The 16,892-nt window shown below is 34.2% G+C and overlaps 1 protein-coding gene across 1 annotated transcript; it reads left to right on the forward strand.

Annotated features, from left to right (window-relative positions):
- Positions 1–4,213: 4,213 nt before the first annotated feature.
- On the forward strand, positions 4,214–10,061 carry LOC139487855 (PI-PLC X domain-containing protein 3-like). Its single transcript, XM_071273021.1, has 3 exons — positions 4,214–4,444; positions 6,197–6,326; positions 8,964–10,061. The coding sequence occupies exons 1-3, from the start codon at positions 4,355–4,357 to the stop codon at positions 9,803–9,805; spliced, it is 1,062 nt and encodes a 353-aa protein (XP_071129122.1). The 5' UTR covers positions 4,214–4,354; the 3' UTR covers positions 9,806–10,061.
- Positions 10,062–16,892: the final 6,831 nt, after the last annotated feature.

Raw genomic sequence — 16,892 nt, forward strand, 5'->3', positions numbered from 1 at the left:
CAGCGAGTGTACATGAACTATAACTGATGTACTTACAACATATGTTTAACGGTATAGCTGCTACCATATATATTGTTTTACATATGTATTTGCTATTATTTACTAATAGGATTATTTATGTTTTTTTCTTGAAAAATGCTGAATAAATGTCGGTGACATATTTTTTTTAGCAAGCTCGATTACATATTATCAATTTTTTCTTACATAACCAGTACAAACAAATCATTGAGGTAAGATCTAAAAAGGGGGTCGAAGGAATGAATAGAGAGCAATTTTACCTGCCGCTATTTCAAAGAGACAATACACTGCCTTAAATAAAGATAAGTCAACTATGCATTTTGGAGGCAGCCAACATATATTTGTTCAGTATAATTCAAGGTATTGTTACCAGAATACCCCAATGCCTAAAATGGCCTTCGAAGTCGGTAACAAAAAGAATGTTAAACAATAAAATGACTGTATTAGAAATAAAGATTTGCTTATTGAAGGATAAATGTTTTTAAAAGATCCAGTAGAAAATATTACAAGAATATCAATTTCGTTTCATTGAAATATTTTCAACAAAAACAAATATTTAGTAGACGATATACCTTGTATTGATCTTTTGTGAAGAGTTTCCATGCAAAGGCAAAATATATCGCTCTCTCCCAAAACGCTCCTAACCAATATTTGTTGCGTATTCTGAAATTTAAAAACAAGGCAGGTCGTTTATAGTATTCTTTATATCATGTACAGGTTTCCAGCAATGACGAACTGACGAGTGACGTAGCAGGCATCTGGGGAACAGGTTAAAAGATAGATGGAACACCTCCCATCTGCGGTTTAAGTCGAGCCCAACTAAAAGATCCTCTTGTCACTCACTGGTAAAAACATTTGAAGAGTCTGTAAATAATATAATATTACAATATATTATGTTATCGTGATGTCAATAAATGCTCGTTTGAGTTATCATGATATGCGAGTTATATTATCATTAAATGTTGGTGAGTTATAATATCATCAATAAATGTTTGTGAGATCTCAGCTGTAAACATTCAGGTCCCGGTTGGTTACACATCTCAAAAAATCTCCTGTTTTACCTCCGTCTTTCTGTCCAGTCCGTCCGTCTGTCTCATGAACACATTTCGTTGCATCTTTCTCAGGAAATACATCATAAGGATTTCTGATATTTGGTTCCAAAACTTTAATAGTCAGCTATACCGTGTAATGGGTTTTCAGATTCATCACTCAACAACTTCCTTGGCCGACGGGGGCATCATCATTCAGCAGTAGCTCGTAGATTCACTTATTATTTACATCTTCCAGGGGAGGACCCAGCCATTTTTAATAGGAGGGGTTCCTAACCCAGGAAAAAGGGGGGGATTCCAACTACATTTTCCCATTCAAATGCATTGATCGTCCAAAAAAAAAGGGGGGGGGGGTTCCAACTACCGGAACCCCACCTCTGGATCCGCGCCTGTCTTCAAATTTCTTGTTTTTGAACATTCCCGTTGAAGTTATACCAATGCAGAATAGTGTGTCAAATACACTGAATGTGTAAGTGTTATTTTACAGTATTAAGTTTTCTCATACCTTTCTTCTGTAAGCGTAGGCCATATTTTGACGCATTGATAATTTCTGTACCCACATTTTGTTTAGCATAGCTTAGTCAAACTACACGTTGTCGAAGTTACTATATGTGTATATATATACAACTCGTCTAAAAACATCAACCCGACAATGTATGATCTGTAAATTTGCTTTCGCAAATTTTTTGTTCTTACCTCACCGGGATTCGAAATCATGCTACTGAGATATCGTGACACCAAATCGCCTGCACTGTAACCGGCGCGATAGACCACACGACCTCCTGGGCTTCAAAATGAAGCTTTCGGTGGCCGAGTGTTACCTTTCCACGTCAGTTTTATTCTAGCGTCGTACTACAGTAAATGATATACAAGGCATGGAGATGTTATTTTTACAGATCAACTAAATTATCTATAGTAAGGATCCCACAAATTAATGTAAGGTACAGTCACAGAAATAATTATATTTATAAGTACTCTTGAACCAGTAAAACTCTACAACAGATTTATCCATCGGATCATCAGAAGTGATGGTGATACATAGCTGTGTACATTCTGTATGTACAACTCGTCCAAATGTATATATATATATAATTTAGCTGATCTTCATGCCTTATATATCATGTACTGTAGTACGCCGCTAGATTAAAACTGACGAGGAAAGGTAACACACGGCCAGTGAAAGCTCTTTTTTTGAGAGCCCAGGTGGTCGTGTGGTCTAGCGGGACGGCTGCAGTGCAGGCGATTTGGTGTCACGATATCACAGTAGCATGGGTTCGAATCCCGGCGAGGGAAGAACCAAAAATTTGCGAAAGCAAATTTACAGATCTAACATTGTTGGGTTGATGTTTAGACGAGTTGTATATACATTATGAACACAGCCATGTATCACCATCATTGATGGCGATCCGATGGATACATCTGTTGTAGAGTTGTCACTGACTCAGACGTACTTATAAATCTATTTATCGGTATTGTTACACAATCTTTTAGACTCATATATATATAAGTACGTTTAACAGATTTTATCCATCGGATCACCAGCAGTGATCGTGAGGAAGGATATCTGTTTTCCGAAATATTTATGATTATTACATTGGTTGCAATGAATTACATTGATTTCCCAGTTAGATAAAAACCGATAATTTCACATGTGAAATAAACGTGGTTATTTCACTCTCTGACGTCATACAACAATAGGCGTTGTCAAGACGTCGATAACGTCGGATCAAAACAAATTGTCAATGCGTAGGAAAAAGATATAGTTCCTTACATTTTCTACATTAATTTCATAAAAAAAAAGCCATTTGCCAATGTAATAAAAAGAATAACTAATCGCCGTATTTGAATATCAAAAATAAGACAACTTGTGACCGAACGCCGCTATGGATTAAACTCGTGCTGCGCACTCGTTTAATCCATGCGTCGTTCGGTCACGCGTTGTCTTATTTTTGATATTCAAATACGGCGATTAGTTATACTATAAATAATTACATTTATAGCTACCTTTTTTTTGGTATTTGGTGTTGTTGGGTACACTTTTTTTTTTAGGTATATACATATAGTTGGGTGCAGACTAAGCATTAAAACAAAGTTCTATATTGCAAGACGCCACATTTTCAGTACCAATGTAGAAGTCAATTCGGAAGTATTTCCATTCAAATCCCTGTTTTGGAATGAAGAGATAATGGAACAAGCTGCCTTAAAAGAGTAGAGAAATTGTGGCCTTTGAAACTAAGCAGGGAGCTGATGGATTCCGGAAGTTTTCCTTTAAATTTAAGGAGTTGGTTGGTGTGACCTATAGAGATGGTACCTGGGTTGCCACCAACGAGGTGAGCGGCTATATGGAGATGGTCGATCACTATGTAACGATTTTAACGATGGTCCCATCATATATGGGAATTTCACAACGGCCCTTTTAATGGCCACTATTTTTTTTTAAATAAAAATCTTACTTGTGCATCATACACTTTTCTTTTACGACGTAGTGCAGGCTTATGGTTAAATAAAGGGAATATAAAGGTTTTCAATTAAAGCGTTTAGCTATGAAGGATCTGACCCCGTTTTAAATAAAAATCATTCTAAAACCACCTACATGTATGTGTAGCAGGTCTCAAAGTCCGTCCTGAACCAGATCTTGTATCTGGTAGTTGGAGAGTGTTTATCCGAAAACCACTTTCAAGGGTGCGACGTCACTTATAGTGTCCACCTTGAAGGGTAGCCTGGTCCAACATTTAGGTATGTCAGAGTCTCATGGTCGAACCCTAAGGTATGGTGTTCGTGTCCGAATTTAAGAGCTTATATGGCGTCGACGTCTCGAGGCCAGAGTCACATGGTCCAACCCTAAGGTATGATGTTCGTGTCCCGATTTAAGGGTCTTATATGGCGTTGGCCTCCGTGGTCAGGCCTTAATATGTCGTCGGTGTCCAACGTCTGAGTTTTAAGGGTCGTACGACGCAGATATCCCTACTGATGACACATTGGCAAACACATTACATCATTATTTTTATATTTTTGCTCAGTACAATAGTTAATATTCCCAATTTTCCCGTAACATAAAACCTTTGGTAAACCCCAAAAACAAATCTGTCGACACATTGTGTTATGCAATCTTATTTAATTCAATACTGCATATAGTATGTTGTATTGATTTTGCAAGACACACTTCTCAAAATCGGAATTGAATCACTAGACCTAACCGTGTTAACAGTTATTTTGTTCATATTTATATGAACTGTCATATATGTTTCGTGTAATATGCGAACACAACAGCAGTGTTTTGAATTGAGATGTCTTTATTTCGTATCAAAGTATTTCTTTTGACTGTATTAGTTATAATTGGTAGTTGTACATCATGGTATCTTTTTGTTTATATCAAGGTAAGAAACTAACCTAGTACATACTATTCAAATTCAAGGCAAAAAAAACAAAAAGATTTAATTGCCGATCAGGACTAGAGGGACGCCGAATTTTATGTACATATATTTTTTATTTAATACTAATATTTATATAGATAAATCAGTGGATAGTTCTTAAAATTTGCTTATGTTTAACCCAAACAACCGCAGCAAAAAAATGTATATTGGTAAAAAAAAAAGTACATGTATAGTGGGAAAATATGAAAATGTAAACAAAAGTGTTTGCAAACGAAAGGCGAAACATACCAAAGGAACATTCAAACTAATAAGTCGAAAATAAACTGACAACGTCATGGCAAAGGGAGAAAAAGAACAAAAGATACACAACAGTATCTGATACACGCTCTAATCTAACACCTTTTCCTCGGAGTTCAGTATTTTTGTGATTTTACACAATATTGAAAACCAAGGACGGAGCAACACATCACAAAAACCGGGTAAATATATTATTATGTTATATAACAACGTGTCAATACACGTATACATGCAGAACTGTTAGTAAACGGATTTCTATGTATTCATCGTAAATCGGAAGATCATTATTATTGTTTAATTTCCATTTTTAACGAACCCATGAATCCCAGCGAGGGAAGAACAAAAAATTTGCGAACGAAAATTTACAGATCTAACATTGTTGGGTTGATAAATCTATTGTAGAGTTGTCACTGGCTCAGACGTACTTATAAATATAATGTGACTGTATCTTACATTAATTTGTAGGATCCTTTACTATCGATAATTTAGCTGATCTGTAAAAATAACATCTTCATGCCTTATATAGCATGTACTGTAGTACGAGTCTAGATTAAAACTGACGTGGAATGGTAACACCCGGCCACCGAAACCTTAATTTTTATGAAGCCCAGGTGGTCGTGTGGTCTAGCGGGACGGCTACAGTGCAGGCGGTTTGGTGTAATGATATCTCCGTAGCATGGGTTCGAATCCCAGCGGAGGAAGAACAAAAAATTTCGAAAGCAAATTTACAGATCTAACATTGTTGGGTTGATGTTTAGACGAGTTGTATATACACAATGTACACAGCCATTTATCACCATCACTGCTGGTGATCCGATGGATACATCTATTGCAGAGTTGTCACTGGCTCAGACGTACCTATAAATATAATTATTTTCTGTGACTGTGTCTTACATTTATTTGTAGGATCCTTTATTGTAGATTATTTAACTGATCTGTAAGAATAACATCTTCATGCCTTATATATCATGTACTGTAGTACGACGCTAGATTAAAACTGACGTGGTAAGGTAACACCCGGCCACCGAAAGCTTCATTTTTATGAAGCCCAGGTGGTCGTGTGGTCTAGCGGGACGGCTACAGTGCAGGCGATTTGGTGTCACGATATCTCAGTAGCATGGGTTCGAATCCCTGCGAGGGAAGAACAAAACATTTGCGAAAGCAAATTTACAGATCTAACATTGTTGGGTTGATGTTTAGACGAGTTGTATATAAATATATATACATGTATATATATACCAATTTCGTAGGTGGTCGAGTAGTCTAGCGCGTTGGGCACAGTGCATAGCGATTTGATGCAACGATATTGCAGAAGCAAATTTAATTGAGTCCAAATCCTGTCAAGGGAATAACAAAAAAATAAAATTGCTTACGCAAATTTACAGATCTAATATTATCGGGCTTTTATTTTGGACGAGTTATATATATATATATATATATATATATTTTAATGTACAGGTATCCTGTAATGAAAATATGAGCATTAAAGTGGGGAAATGGCTTCCGGAGGAACACCCTGAAAAATGGATGGAATATCTTTCGCCAGACGTTACAGAGCAAACCCAGATGAAAGATCTTGTAATACCAGGTAACAATCACATACAAAGTGTAATATAGTAGCTTTTAATGCTAACATGGTTATTGATATTTTCACTTTTATAAGTCTTTTCAGTCTGTTGTCATTTGAAATACTAGGAAAATTTAATATGATGAAGATGCTATGCATTAGTTATCAAAGGTACCAGGCTTATAATTTGATACGCCAGAAGCGCATTTCGTCTACATCAGTGACGCTCAGATCGAAAAAGTTATAAAGCCAAAGTTGTAGAGCATTGAGGACCAGATATTCTAAAACGTGCCAAATGCCGCTAAAGATTTATATGTCTGCGATAAAGAAATCCTTAGTATTTCGAATAATTCATATATTTGCAAACAGCAAAAATGACAATATAATTGGTATTCATGTCAACACCGAAAAACTGACGACTGGGCTAGTTATACCGTCGGGGCCGAAATGTTCACCAGCAGTGTCATCGACTAAGTGGTGTAAATAGTATCAAGGGTATAGGCTAATAATTTGATACGCCAGACGCGCGTTTCGTCTACACAAGACTAATCAGTGATGTTCAGATCAAAATAGTTAGAAAACAAACTTAGCTTATAATCTGATACGCCAGTCATATTTTCCCATATACTCTTCATATTATTGGAAATTAGAAAAGGAAAAGGAAACAAGAGAGCACACATTTGCAATTGTTAAATCGCAGGTACAACTACTTTATCATTTTGGTAATTCCATCACCACAACTTAGAACTTTAAACTCATACTAGTTACATATGAAAATCAGAGAATTAACAAAACATACTTAAGAATCGTGAACAAAACTGAAGAACGGTAAAGTGGTCATTAAATGCCATCTGAAACTACCAATGGTAACCACATTGAACAATTATTGGGAAAAAAACCCAGTTCAATAAACGAGAAAATAATAGATAGAGTACATTTAAAAACTAATGATCACTTAAGGTTCCACTAAAGTCAAAGTATAGGACACTTCAAAAACATCTAAACTTTGTCTATATTTTTCAATCTATAATGAATAAAGTTCTAAACTATGGGAACATATCTTCATTTAAACATACTTAACATATACATACAGTGTAAACTTGAAGTTGTTATGTTGTGGCCAAAACGGTTCTTTGGATGAACACTGAATTTTTAAAAATATCTGGAGGCCTGCTAGACGACTTAATTTGTTTAAAATTGGTATGGACGAATACTGTTACATGTAAAAGAGGGACGAAAGATACCAAAGGCACAGTCAATGTAATGTAGTACAAGCTAATGTTGTTTTGTCAAATAGATATGTTTCAATGGCATATTTGTCCAATTATTGTATTGTACCTTCGATATCCGTTCACTTAGATACAAAAAATTGTCTGAAACTCGTAAATAAACACATTTTCTAAAAAAATCAAATTAGCTTGTACTGCATTACATGATTCGTCCATACCAATTTTAAACAAATTAAGTCGTTTAGCAGGCATCCAGATTTCTTTGAAAATTCAGTCTTCACCCCAAAAACCGGTTTGGCTGCACTATAACAATTTCAAGTTTATTAAAAATTTACACTGTGTGTATATGTTAAGTACAATTAAATGAAGATATGTTTCCATAGTTTAGGACTTTATTCATTATAGGTTGAAAAATTCAGCCAAATTTTAGATGTTTATGAAGTTTTTTTGACTTTAGTGGAACCTTAATATCTGTAACAGTACAATGATTGTTGTTTTCCGGTTAAAAATATAGAGGAACGATACCAATCGACAATGATAATGCAAAGCAAAAATAGGTAATGTCATGGCCCGAAGAAAAAAGAGAACAGAACATAAAAATCTTCACAGAAACCTAAAGAATGAAACTGACATATACGTCGTATCTATCTATATTATTAGTTACATAGTGTGTTAGTGACCTAATAAGATATATATGAAGTCAGTTAATTCCACATTGAGTGAGAGGAAGCCCCATATGGGATTTACTGACACATATATATCGTATTTGGTCATTAGCACACCGTGTAACGAATTTATCTTACCGACTATCTTCACATGTGGTATTTTGACTAGCAGCCTACCAAAGTGATCAAGTCTTCAATGCTTAGTATGAGGATCATACTTCCATTTGTCTATACAGAAAACTAGTACCAACAATAACAACTTTTTAGCTTTAAATTTGTTTTATGAAATTGTTTCAATCGTTTATTACATGTTTTAATTTCTTCGTCTGTTGAATCCTTTCAGATTTCTCCTGATATTTTGAAAGGGAAGTAACTCTGTAATGCCAACAATAACAACTTGATAGCTTTAATTATGCTTTATGAACTTATTTCAACCTTTCATCTTCAATTTCTTCGTCTGTTGAATCCTTTTAGATTTTTCTTCAACACCGTGTTGTTTTTATAAAGGGTTGTGGCATCTTTTTTTGTTTTGAAAGGGAAGAACCTCATTACTAACCCCATATGGTAACTAACCCTATATATTTTAGGACACCCTATATTAAATATACATATTCACCACGTGTAGTCTTTTAACCAATCATATCTCTATAAATCTATAGGAGGTAAGATAAATATATATATATATAAGCAAGCATTTACTTGGACTATTACGGTAATCGATTTTAGTTAGTTAAAAGTTATGTTTATTTGCATTTCATTGGTAGGATCACATGATTCTGCATCATTCGACCTTGCCCCGGGAAATGGAAGAGCAATCGACTTCACTTCATACATTGAATTGGCCGAAGAAAAGTTCGAAAGATGGTTTAAAACACAAAACCTAGATTTTACCGAGCAATTGAAGATTGGCGTTCGATACTTTGATCTCCGGACTATAAAACACCCTGTGACAGGGGATTTTCATTTTGTCCACGGGCTGTTCAGCCATAAAACGGTCGAAGAGTACCTGAAAGACATTCGGAGCTTTCTTGATAAAAATAAGAAGGAAGTAGTCATTTTGGACTTCAATCATTTTTACAATATGAGAAAATATAATCACAGATCCCTTTGTACGATAATTCAAAAATCTTTCAATGAAATGATGTTAAATCGGAAAAAATGTTTGTATAACAATATGACTGTAAGTAAAATAACACTGTCAAAACTATGGGAATTGAACGGACGTGTAATAGTATTGTATGGTAGTGCAAATAAATGTAAAGACCACGAGCATATATGGTCTCGTGATGAAGTTGATATTTTGTGGCCATCTACATCAAATAAATATTTAGTGGTGGACAATCTCTTACATGAATACAAAAACCTTTCTACAAAAGATATTATAGTTGTGTGGCCTGGAATATTGACTCCCTTCGAAGATGATTACTACTTAGAAAGAGTGAAAATTTTTTCAAATCTTCATGAATTTGTCACGCCAATATTAGATATTATGGTGAAGTGGATAAAATCTCGTCCGAATATTCCGTTTAACATCATCTCTGCGGATTTCGTTGAAGAACATGATTTTATTAAAACTGTTATACGTGCTAACAATAAAGCTCTATAAAAAAAGCAACAGCACTGTATAAACAAGTGTTAAAGATAAAACATAAAGTTTACACCTTCCTGGAAACACATTATTATATCATGTTAAAAATTTATTCATTTACACTGGTGTTTTTTAATTGTCAGCATGTTGGTGTGTTGATTTGACTTACTCATCACACGTATATATGTTTGGAAACACCCAATTCTTCTCACTTATCATAAAATGAGAACGGTAAAATATTCATAAGAGGGAAATTAAAAAAAATCACCACCATCATAGTTTATCATTTTGCTAAATTTCAACAAAGTGTAAAGGTATCGTATAACCTTCAGTTGTAGCATTACTAGATTAAACTAGATGCTCTTAAGAGCCTTTTCGCGCACATTGGTGATCTAAGGGCATACCAAACAAGGAACACTCTCCGACATTGTAGACGAGAATAGACAATGACAAAAATCTCTGTTTTGTTGATCTTGTATAACTGATCTTTTTGGTCTGTTTAGTTTATTTGACATATTAATAGATCTTGACTTTCTGATCATTTTGGTAATTTAGAGTGTTTATTTATCTATCATAAATAGGCATAACAGAAAAGGTTTCTCTCTAAATATCATAGTTTCATTATAAAAGGCAAAAATGAAGAAAGAAAAAAAGAGTGCACAGGCTGAAATGTCTCGTCGTCTTTACTAACCATTGATACTATGTTGATAGTCCTAAATATAAAGTTTTATTACAACTATCACATAAACTTATAATGATTCAAGAAAATGAGGTCAAGGTCATATAAACCAAACGAGAAATACACTAAGAGAATACACTAAGTATAGTTGATCTATTGGTTATAGTTTCTAAGAAACAGACTTAACCATGAAAACTAAACATTAACCAATGAACCATGAAAATGAGGTCAAGGTCAGATGAACCATACCAGGCAGACATGTACAGCTTATATTCCTTCAATACAACAAATATAGTTGACCTGTTGCTTATAGTTAAAGAAAACAGTCAAAACACAAAAACGTAACACTGAGCAATGACCGCAATAAGGATCAAGGTCAAATAAAACCTGCGAGACTGACATGGGCAACATAAAATATATCCATACATCAAATATACTCATTGCACAAAGTATTATAAAAAAAGACTAAAACTCAAAAACTCAACTATCAACACTGAACCAGGGAAATCTGGTTAAGGTCGAATGAAACCTGCCAATTGGTCATGTACATCTTCAAATCATTCCACACACCAACTATGGCAGACCCATTGCATACAGTATAATTAAAACAGTCAAAAACACAAAAACTTTACTATAAACACTAAACAATGAAAATGAGGTCAAGGTTAGATGATACCTGCCAGTTGGACATGTACACCTTACAATCTTCCATACACAAAATTTACTAGACCTATAGCTTATAATATCTGATATATGGACTTGACTACCAAAACGTTACCTTGTTGCCTGATCCATGAACTGAGGTTGTGGTCAAGTGAAAACTGTTTGACGTGCATGAAGACCTTGCACGGTACACACATACCAAATATAGTTATCCTATTACTTATAATAAAAGAGAAATTAATATTACAAACAAATCATAACTTTTTTTTTAAAAGTAGTCACCTAACCATGAAAATGAGGTCAAGGACAATGGATATATGACAGACGGAAATTTCATAACATAAGGCATCTTTATAAAAAGTATGAAGCATCCAGGTTTTCTACCTTCTAAAATATAAAGCTTTGAATAAGTAAGCTAACGCGGGTTACTATCCCTATATTGAGACAAAATCGTAAAATTTGTCATTTATATAAGAATTTGTTTTGAAGAACATTTTTGACGTATACATGGACAATTGTTAGAGCTCATTTTTCAAAACATATGTTTTCCTTTCAGATTTTTTCTATTTATAACGGTTAAAACAATGATAGCCACAACTTGCTTTTTATCCCTATGCTCTTTTTCAGCGATGTCGGGTTGGTAGGCAGGGTTATCTGCATGACACATTTTTTTATCAAGTGTGAATCAAAGTCACTAAAATTGAGGTCCGGGATCAATTATGACTAAAACTATACACATTTGTGATTTTTCTTTCCCTCAGCAAGAGTAAGTCAGCGGAAAGGTTAAACAGTTGTTGATTTTACGGTACCTTTGATAACTTTTGTACATCAACATTAAGAAAAAGTTTCAAATTGTTCAGGACTTGTATAAAATATATAAATTAAGGGATATATTCTTTGATTACATATCTTCTTCTTCAAAATTCCTATTTAAATGAAATCTCCATTTCATACAGTTCACAAGAGATTTCGAGAAGAATTGCGTATTCTTACCAAAATTTTGTATTGATTAAGTAGAATCATCTGCATAACAGTGTAGGCAACCGTAAACCTTTTGTTGGTAATAATACTGAATAGTTTACATATAACTTGTTTGTCATCGGCTATCGTTCACAATGATTTTATGCTTACTCAGCGATCAGAGGACGTCCCGTGGGGATTTAAATGATCACTTGTTACACATTTCGATAAATTTAATTTAATTAGGCAGTGAGGTCGTTGATACAAATCAGAATTAAGAAACTGAATGGGTCTATCAATGCCCATGCTACGTCAATCTTCAAAGACCAAAATGTTGCAAAACACTTATCCTACCTCCATAACAAATACTAGTATGTTGTTGTCCCCGCAGATAAAGCCCAAAACAAAATCGTTTTTGTGTGTAAAACTCATTACATTAACTGCTTGATAAACGAATTATGTATTGACAATTCACTTGGAAACTCAATATATACCCTCACGACACTTACCAAAGAGGAAATTCTGGATAATCATAGGTCTGTTCTATGTTCCTTTGGAATTTCAACCAAAGATGAAAAACTGGATCTTCCATCACTGTATTGGATACCAAAACTACATAATTGTCCAAACAACTGTATATTGCTGGGTCTTCCAAGTGCTCCACGAAACCTCTTTCTAAATTATTAACATCTATTTTATCAGCAATCAAAGACGGGCTTCAAAGTTATTGTGAAACTGCCTATTTTAGAGGTGGCGTGAATCAGATGTGGATACTTAAAAAATCCAAAGATCTTTTAGAGTACATACAATCTAACTCTCTTTGATCTTGTAACAGTATTGAGCCTGTTGCCCAATCCAATTCAATTTATTTGAATAAAATATTGTTTAAACTAACATTATTAAAACTTTTCTACTCTTTACACAAGTATTCCACATTCCACACTAAAAGACAAATTGAAAGAGTTGGTATTGCTTTGCTTCATAAAAAAGAATGACCAACGTACAAGTATCTTGTCTTAGGGAGGGATTACTCCTACTTTGTAAAGGATCACTCTGATTCAAACAAAAAATAATTTGAAACTGATATTATCAAGATGCTTGAAATCTTGATTGACAACATATTTATTACGTTCGGAGGACGTGTTTTTCAACAGACTGTCGGCATTCCAATGGGAACAAATTCGGCTCCTCTACTTGCCGACTTGTTTCTTTATTATTATGAGGCTGACTTCATGCAGGAACTTAAGGAAGAAAGGAAATAAGTTAGCGATATCCTTTAACTCTACTTTACACTATAAAGATGATGTTGTTTTACTAAATAATTCAAAATTTGGTGACTATGTGGAACGCTTCTATCCCATCAAACAAGAGATAAAGGATACTACAGATACAGTTAAGTCGGCCTCATATCTTGACTTACATCTAGAAATTGACAATGAGGGTCGGTTGAAATCAAAACTTTACGACAAAAGAGATGATTTCAGCTTTCCAATTGTGAACTTTCCATTTCTAAGTAGCAACATTCCAGCAGCACCTGCATACGGGGTATATATCTCCCAATTGATACGATATTCCCGTGCTAGCATTTCCTATCATGATTTTCTTGATAGAGGTTGCTGCTCACAAGGAAGCTATTAAACCAAGAGTTCCAAATGGTGAAGTTGAAATCATCCCTTCGTAAATTTTACGGACGCCATCACGAGTTGGCTGACCGTTATGGAATAACCGTTTCAGAAATGATATCGGATATGTTCCCCATTCCCTTTCAGGAATGTGACCTACCGAATTAGACTATTTACCGGATTTGTTATTACATAAGCAACACGACGGGTGCCACATGTGGAGCAGGATCTGCTTACTCTTCCGGAGCACCTGAGATCACCCCTAGGTTTTGGTGGGGTTCGTGTTGTTTATTCTTTAGTTTTCTATGTTGTGTCATGTGTACTTTTATTTGTCTGTTTGTCTTTTTCATTTTTGGCCATGGCGTTGTCAGTTTATTTTAGATTTATGAGTTTGACTGTCCCTTTGGTATCTTTCGTCCCTCTTTTAATGAAACTTTCTTTTCACAAAACTTAAAAAAGGATTTTTTTTTATTAAAATATTTTTTTATACCACCACATACAACAGTTTCAAATTTTAAGAATAAAATTTTAAGAGCTGATATCATGAAACAAAACACGTTTATTAATTGTAAAACAATTTAAGTTGACGGGGTTCACAAAATATCTTTTGTATTGTTTGTTTATTACCATAAATCGTTTCATTCAGATATTTGTCAGTTTCAGTTTGCCTTGGCCAATCAAGTCCTACACAACGAATTTGGTCCTTTTCTAACAAAAATATATTCTTGTGATGTATTCTCTTGTTGGAAAATAAATGTTGGCTCTTTTTATTACTTTTTTTGGTCGTTTTTGATGTCTTATTGACGTATACAACCGGGCTTCCACTTTCTTCATATTTTAAAACATACAAGATGGCATCAATACCAATTCATGACACAAAAAAACTAAATAAAACTTACAACAGAAGAAAGATAATGAATATCGGCTTTATGATCTACTTATTCTTGAAGTCACCATGTGGTCTATGTAAAAATGTTGTAAACTAATATAAAAAAACATAAAAAAAACAAATAATTCGAATGTTCTTATTGGAAAAAGTAACGTTGTGTAGATAATAATAACTATTTTAATTCAATTGAATATCAAGCTGTTGCATTTTTTCACTTAGAGCAAATTTTGACTTTTGACCGCATTTTTATAATGAATTGTCTTGTTGTATTCCTGTTGGAAGCTGCCCTGTGTAGTTTATTTTTCTTGCATTGCTTAATGCCATATATAGTGAAGACAGACAAAAAAAGTTGGAAGGTTACATGTTAAAATAGAGAATTGAAATGGGGAATGTTTCAAAGAGCCAGCAACCCGACCAAAGAGTCAACAAAACAACCGACGGCCACCAACATGTCTTCAACACAGCGAGAAAATCCCGCATCATAATGCACACTTCAGCTGGCCCCTAAACAGAAATGTGTACTAGTTAAGTGAAAATGGAGGTCATACTAAACTTATATACAACTAAATAAACTAAAATTGATTAACATACAATAAAATTGAGAATGGAAATGGGAAATGTGTCAAAAAGATAACAACCCGACCAGAGAGAAGATAACAGCCGAAGACCTTCAATGAGACTTTAATGCAGCGAGAAAATCCCGCACCAGGAGGCGTGCTAAAGCTGGCCCCTAAACAAAAATGTATACTATAAAATTGAGAATGGAAATGGGTAATGTGTCAAAGAGACAACAACCCGACCATAGAACAGCCAACAACAGAAGGTCACCAACAGGTCTTCAATGCAGCGAAAATTCCCGCATCCGGAGGCGTCCTGCAGCTGACCCCTAAATGAATATATATGTAAACCTCAGATCTGTGTACGACCTCAAATCTGTGTCTGTTTTTTAAATATATGCCCCATCGTGACGTCAATCGCTAATCTATGTCCATAAAAAATGATTCGGCCTCAAATCTGTGTCCGATTTTCAATCGCGACGTCATTCGCAAATCTGTGTAAAGTTTTAATTTGTTTCCAATTTGTTTCGCAATGCGCAAATTTATGCCCGTCTAATAAGTTCGGCCTTATAGGTTTTTAATTTTTTTAAGTTATTTCCCATAATTCAATATTAAGTTGGTATGTGTTCTCCATGTATGTGCAAGAGCCGAAGTATAGTATACGTTTAAGAAAATTCGGCGAAATTATTTAGCTGGTATTTGTAATATTGTTTAAAGTACGGTCTTATATGCTTTTTGTTTTATTAAGATTTTTTTCATGTGTGTGGTTAAAATCTTTACATGCGTGTGTTATTACTGTATGCCGTCTTTAAGAATGAAACCACAAAACCAAGTTTATTTTACTAAAAAAAGACAGTAAAGAATGAATATTTGTTCGCAACTTCAACTTACTTCGTTTTGTCTTTGAATTTGTTCATATCGCTGTTTCATTGACATTTATTCCACTTTATCTATGTTTTTCTTGAATACTAGTATCAAAAAATCATTCTAAATTGCTAAAAATAAAACGTTCAAAATATTTTTAATTGAAATATTTGTGAATCACAAAAGAACATATTTCAATTGTTTGGTCTTAGCTGATATCTATTTATTTCAAATGTGAAACTTGTAATAATGTCTTTAATAACGAAAATATTTCCCCGAGAAGAATCATTCTTTATGTTTTGGCATATTCATTCTCTCCAGAAACCAGATGTAAACACTGCAGTCCCTTTGTTCACGGCTGGATTTGTTTTGAATTGTAAATATTCCACAATAGTATGAGTAAAGATATCATGATAATTGTCAGAAAACATTTCAAGAGGATAAATCTCTAGTTGACGTTTTTGAAAATATTCCATCAGTCCACTATTCATGACAGATTTTCCTCCAGTTTTAAAGACAAAACATAAAGCAATTTTAAACCATGTGTATTAATTGATAAAGTGTTAACCTTTGCTTTTGTCATATAAACCACTTGTACAATGTTTGTTCGGTTTGAGTTAATGCTCCGTGTTGAAGGCTTACACCTGTAATTGTTAACTTTTCATTGTTTACTTGATGACGTTTATTATGTTTTACGTCGATGAAAGGACATAGATTTGAGCCAAAAATGGCCATTGATTTGAGTAAATAAAGGACATAGATGTGAGACAATACAGGACATAGATTTTGGACAATAAAGGACATAGATTTTGGACAATAAAGGACATAGATTTGGAACGTCTATGACGCAATATTAAAAAGGACATAGATT

The sequence above is a fragment of the Mytilus edulis genome, chromosome 9 (assembly GCF_963676685.1).
Source record: "Mytilus edulis chromosome 9, xbMytEdul2.2, whole genome shotgun sequence".
Classification (NCBI taxonomy): Eukaryota; Metazoa; Mollusca; class Bivalvia; order Mytilida; family Mytilidae; genus Mytilus; species Mytilus edulis.

What these genes read in the sequence shown, in the direction of transcription:
- LOC139487855 (XM_071273021.1), top strand. Translation starts at nt 4,355, where the DNA reads ATGTCTTTATTTCGTATCAAAGTATTTCTTTTGACTGTATTAGTTATA. An exon ending in ATCTTTTTGTTTATATCAAG is followed by an intron (nt 4,445 to 6,196) that starts GTAAGAAACTAA and finishes TTTAATGTACAG; the next exon opens with GTATCCTGTAATGAAAATAT. An exon ending in GAAAGATCTTGTAATACCAG is followed by an intron (nt 6,327 to 8,963) that starts GTAACAATCACA and finishes TTTCATTGGTAG; the next exon opens with GATCACATGATTCTGCATCA.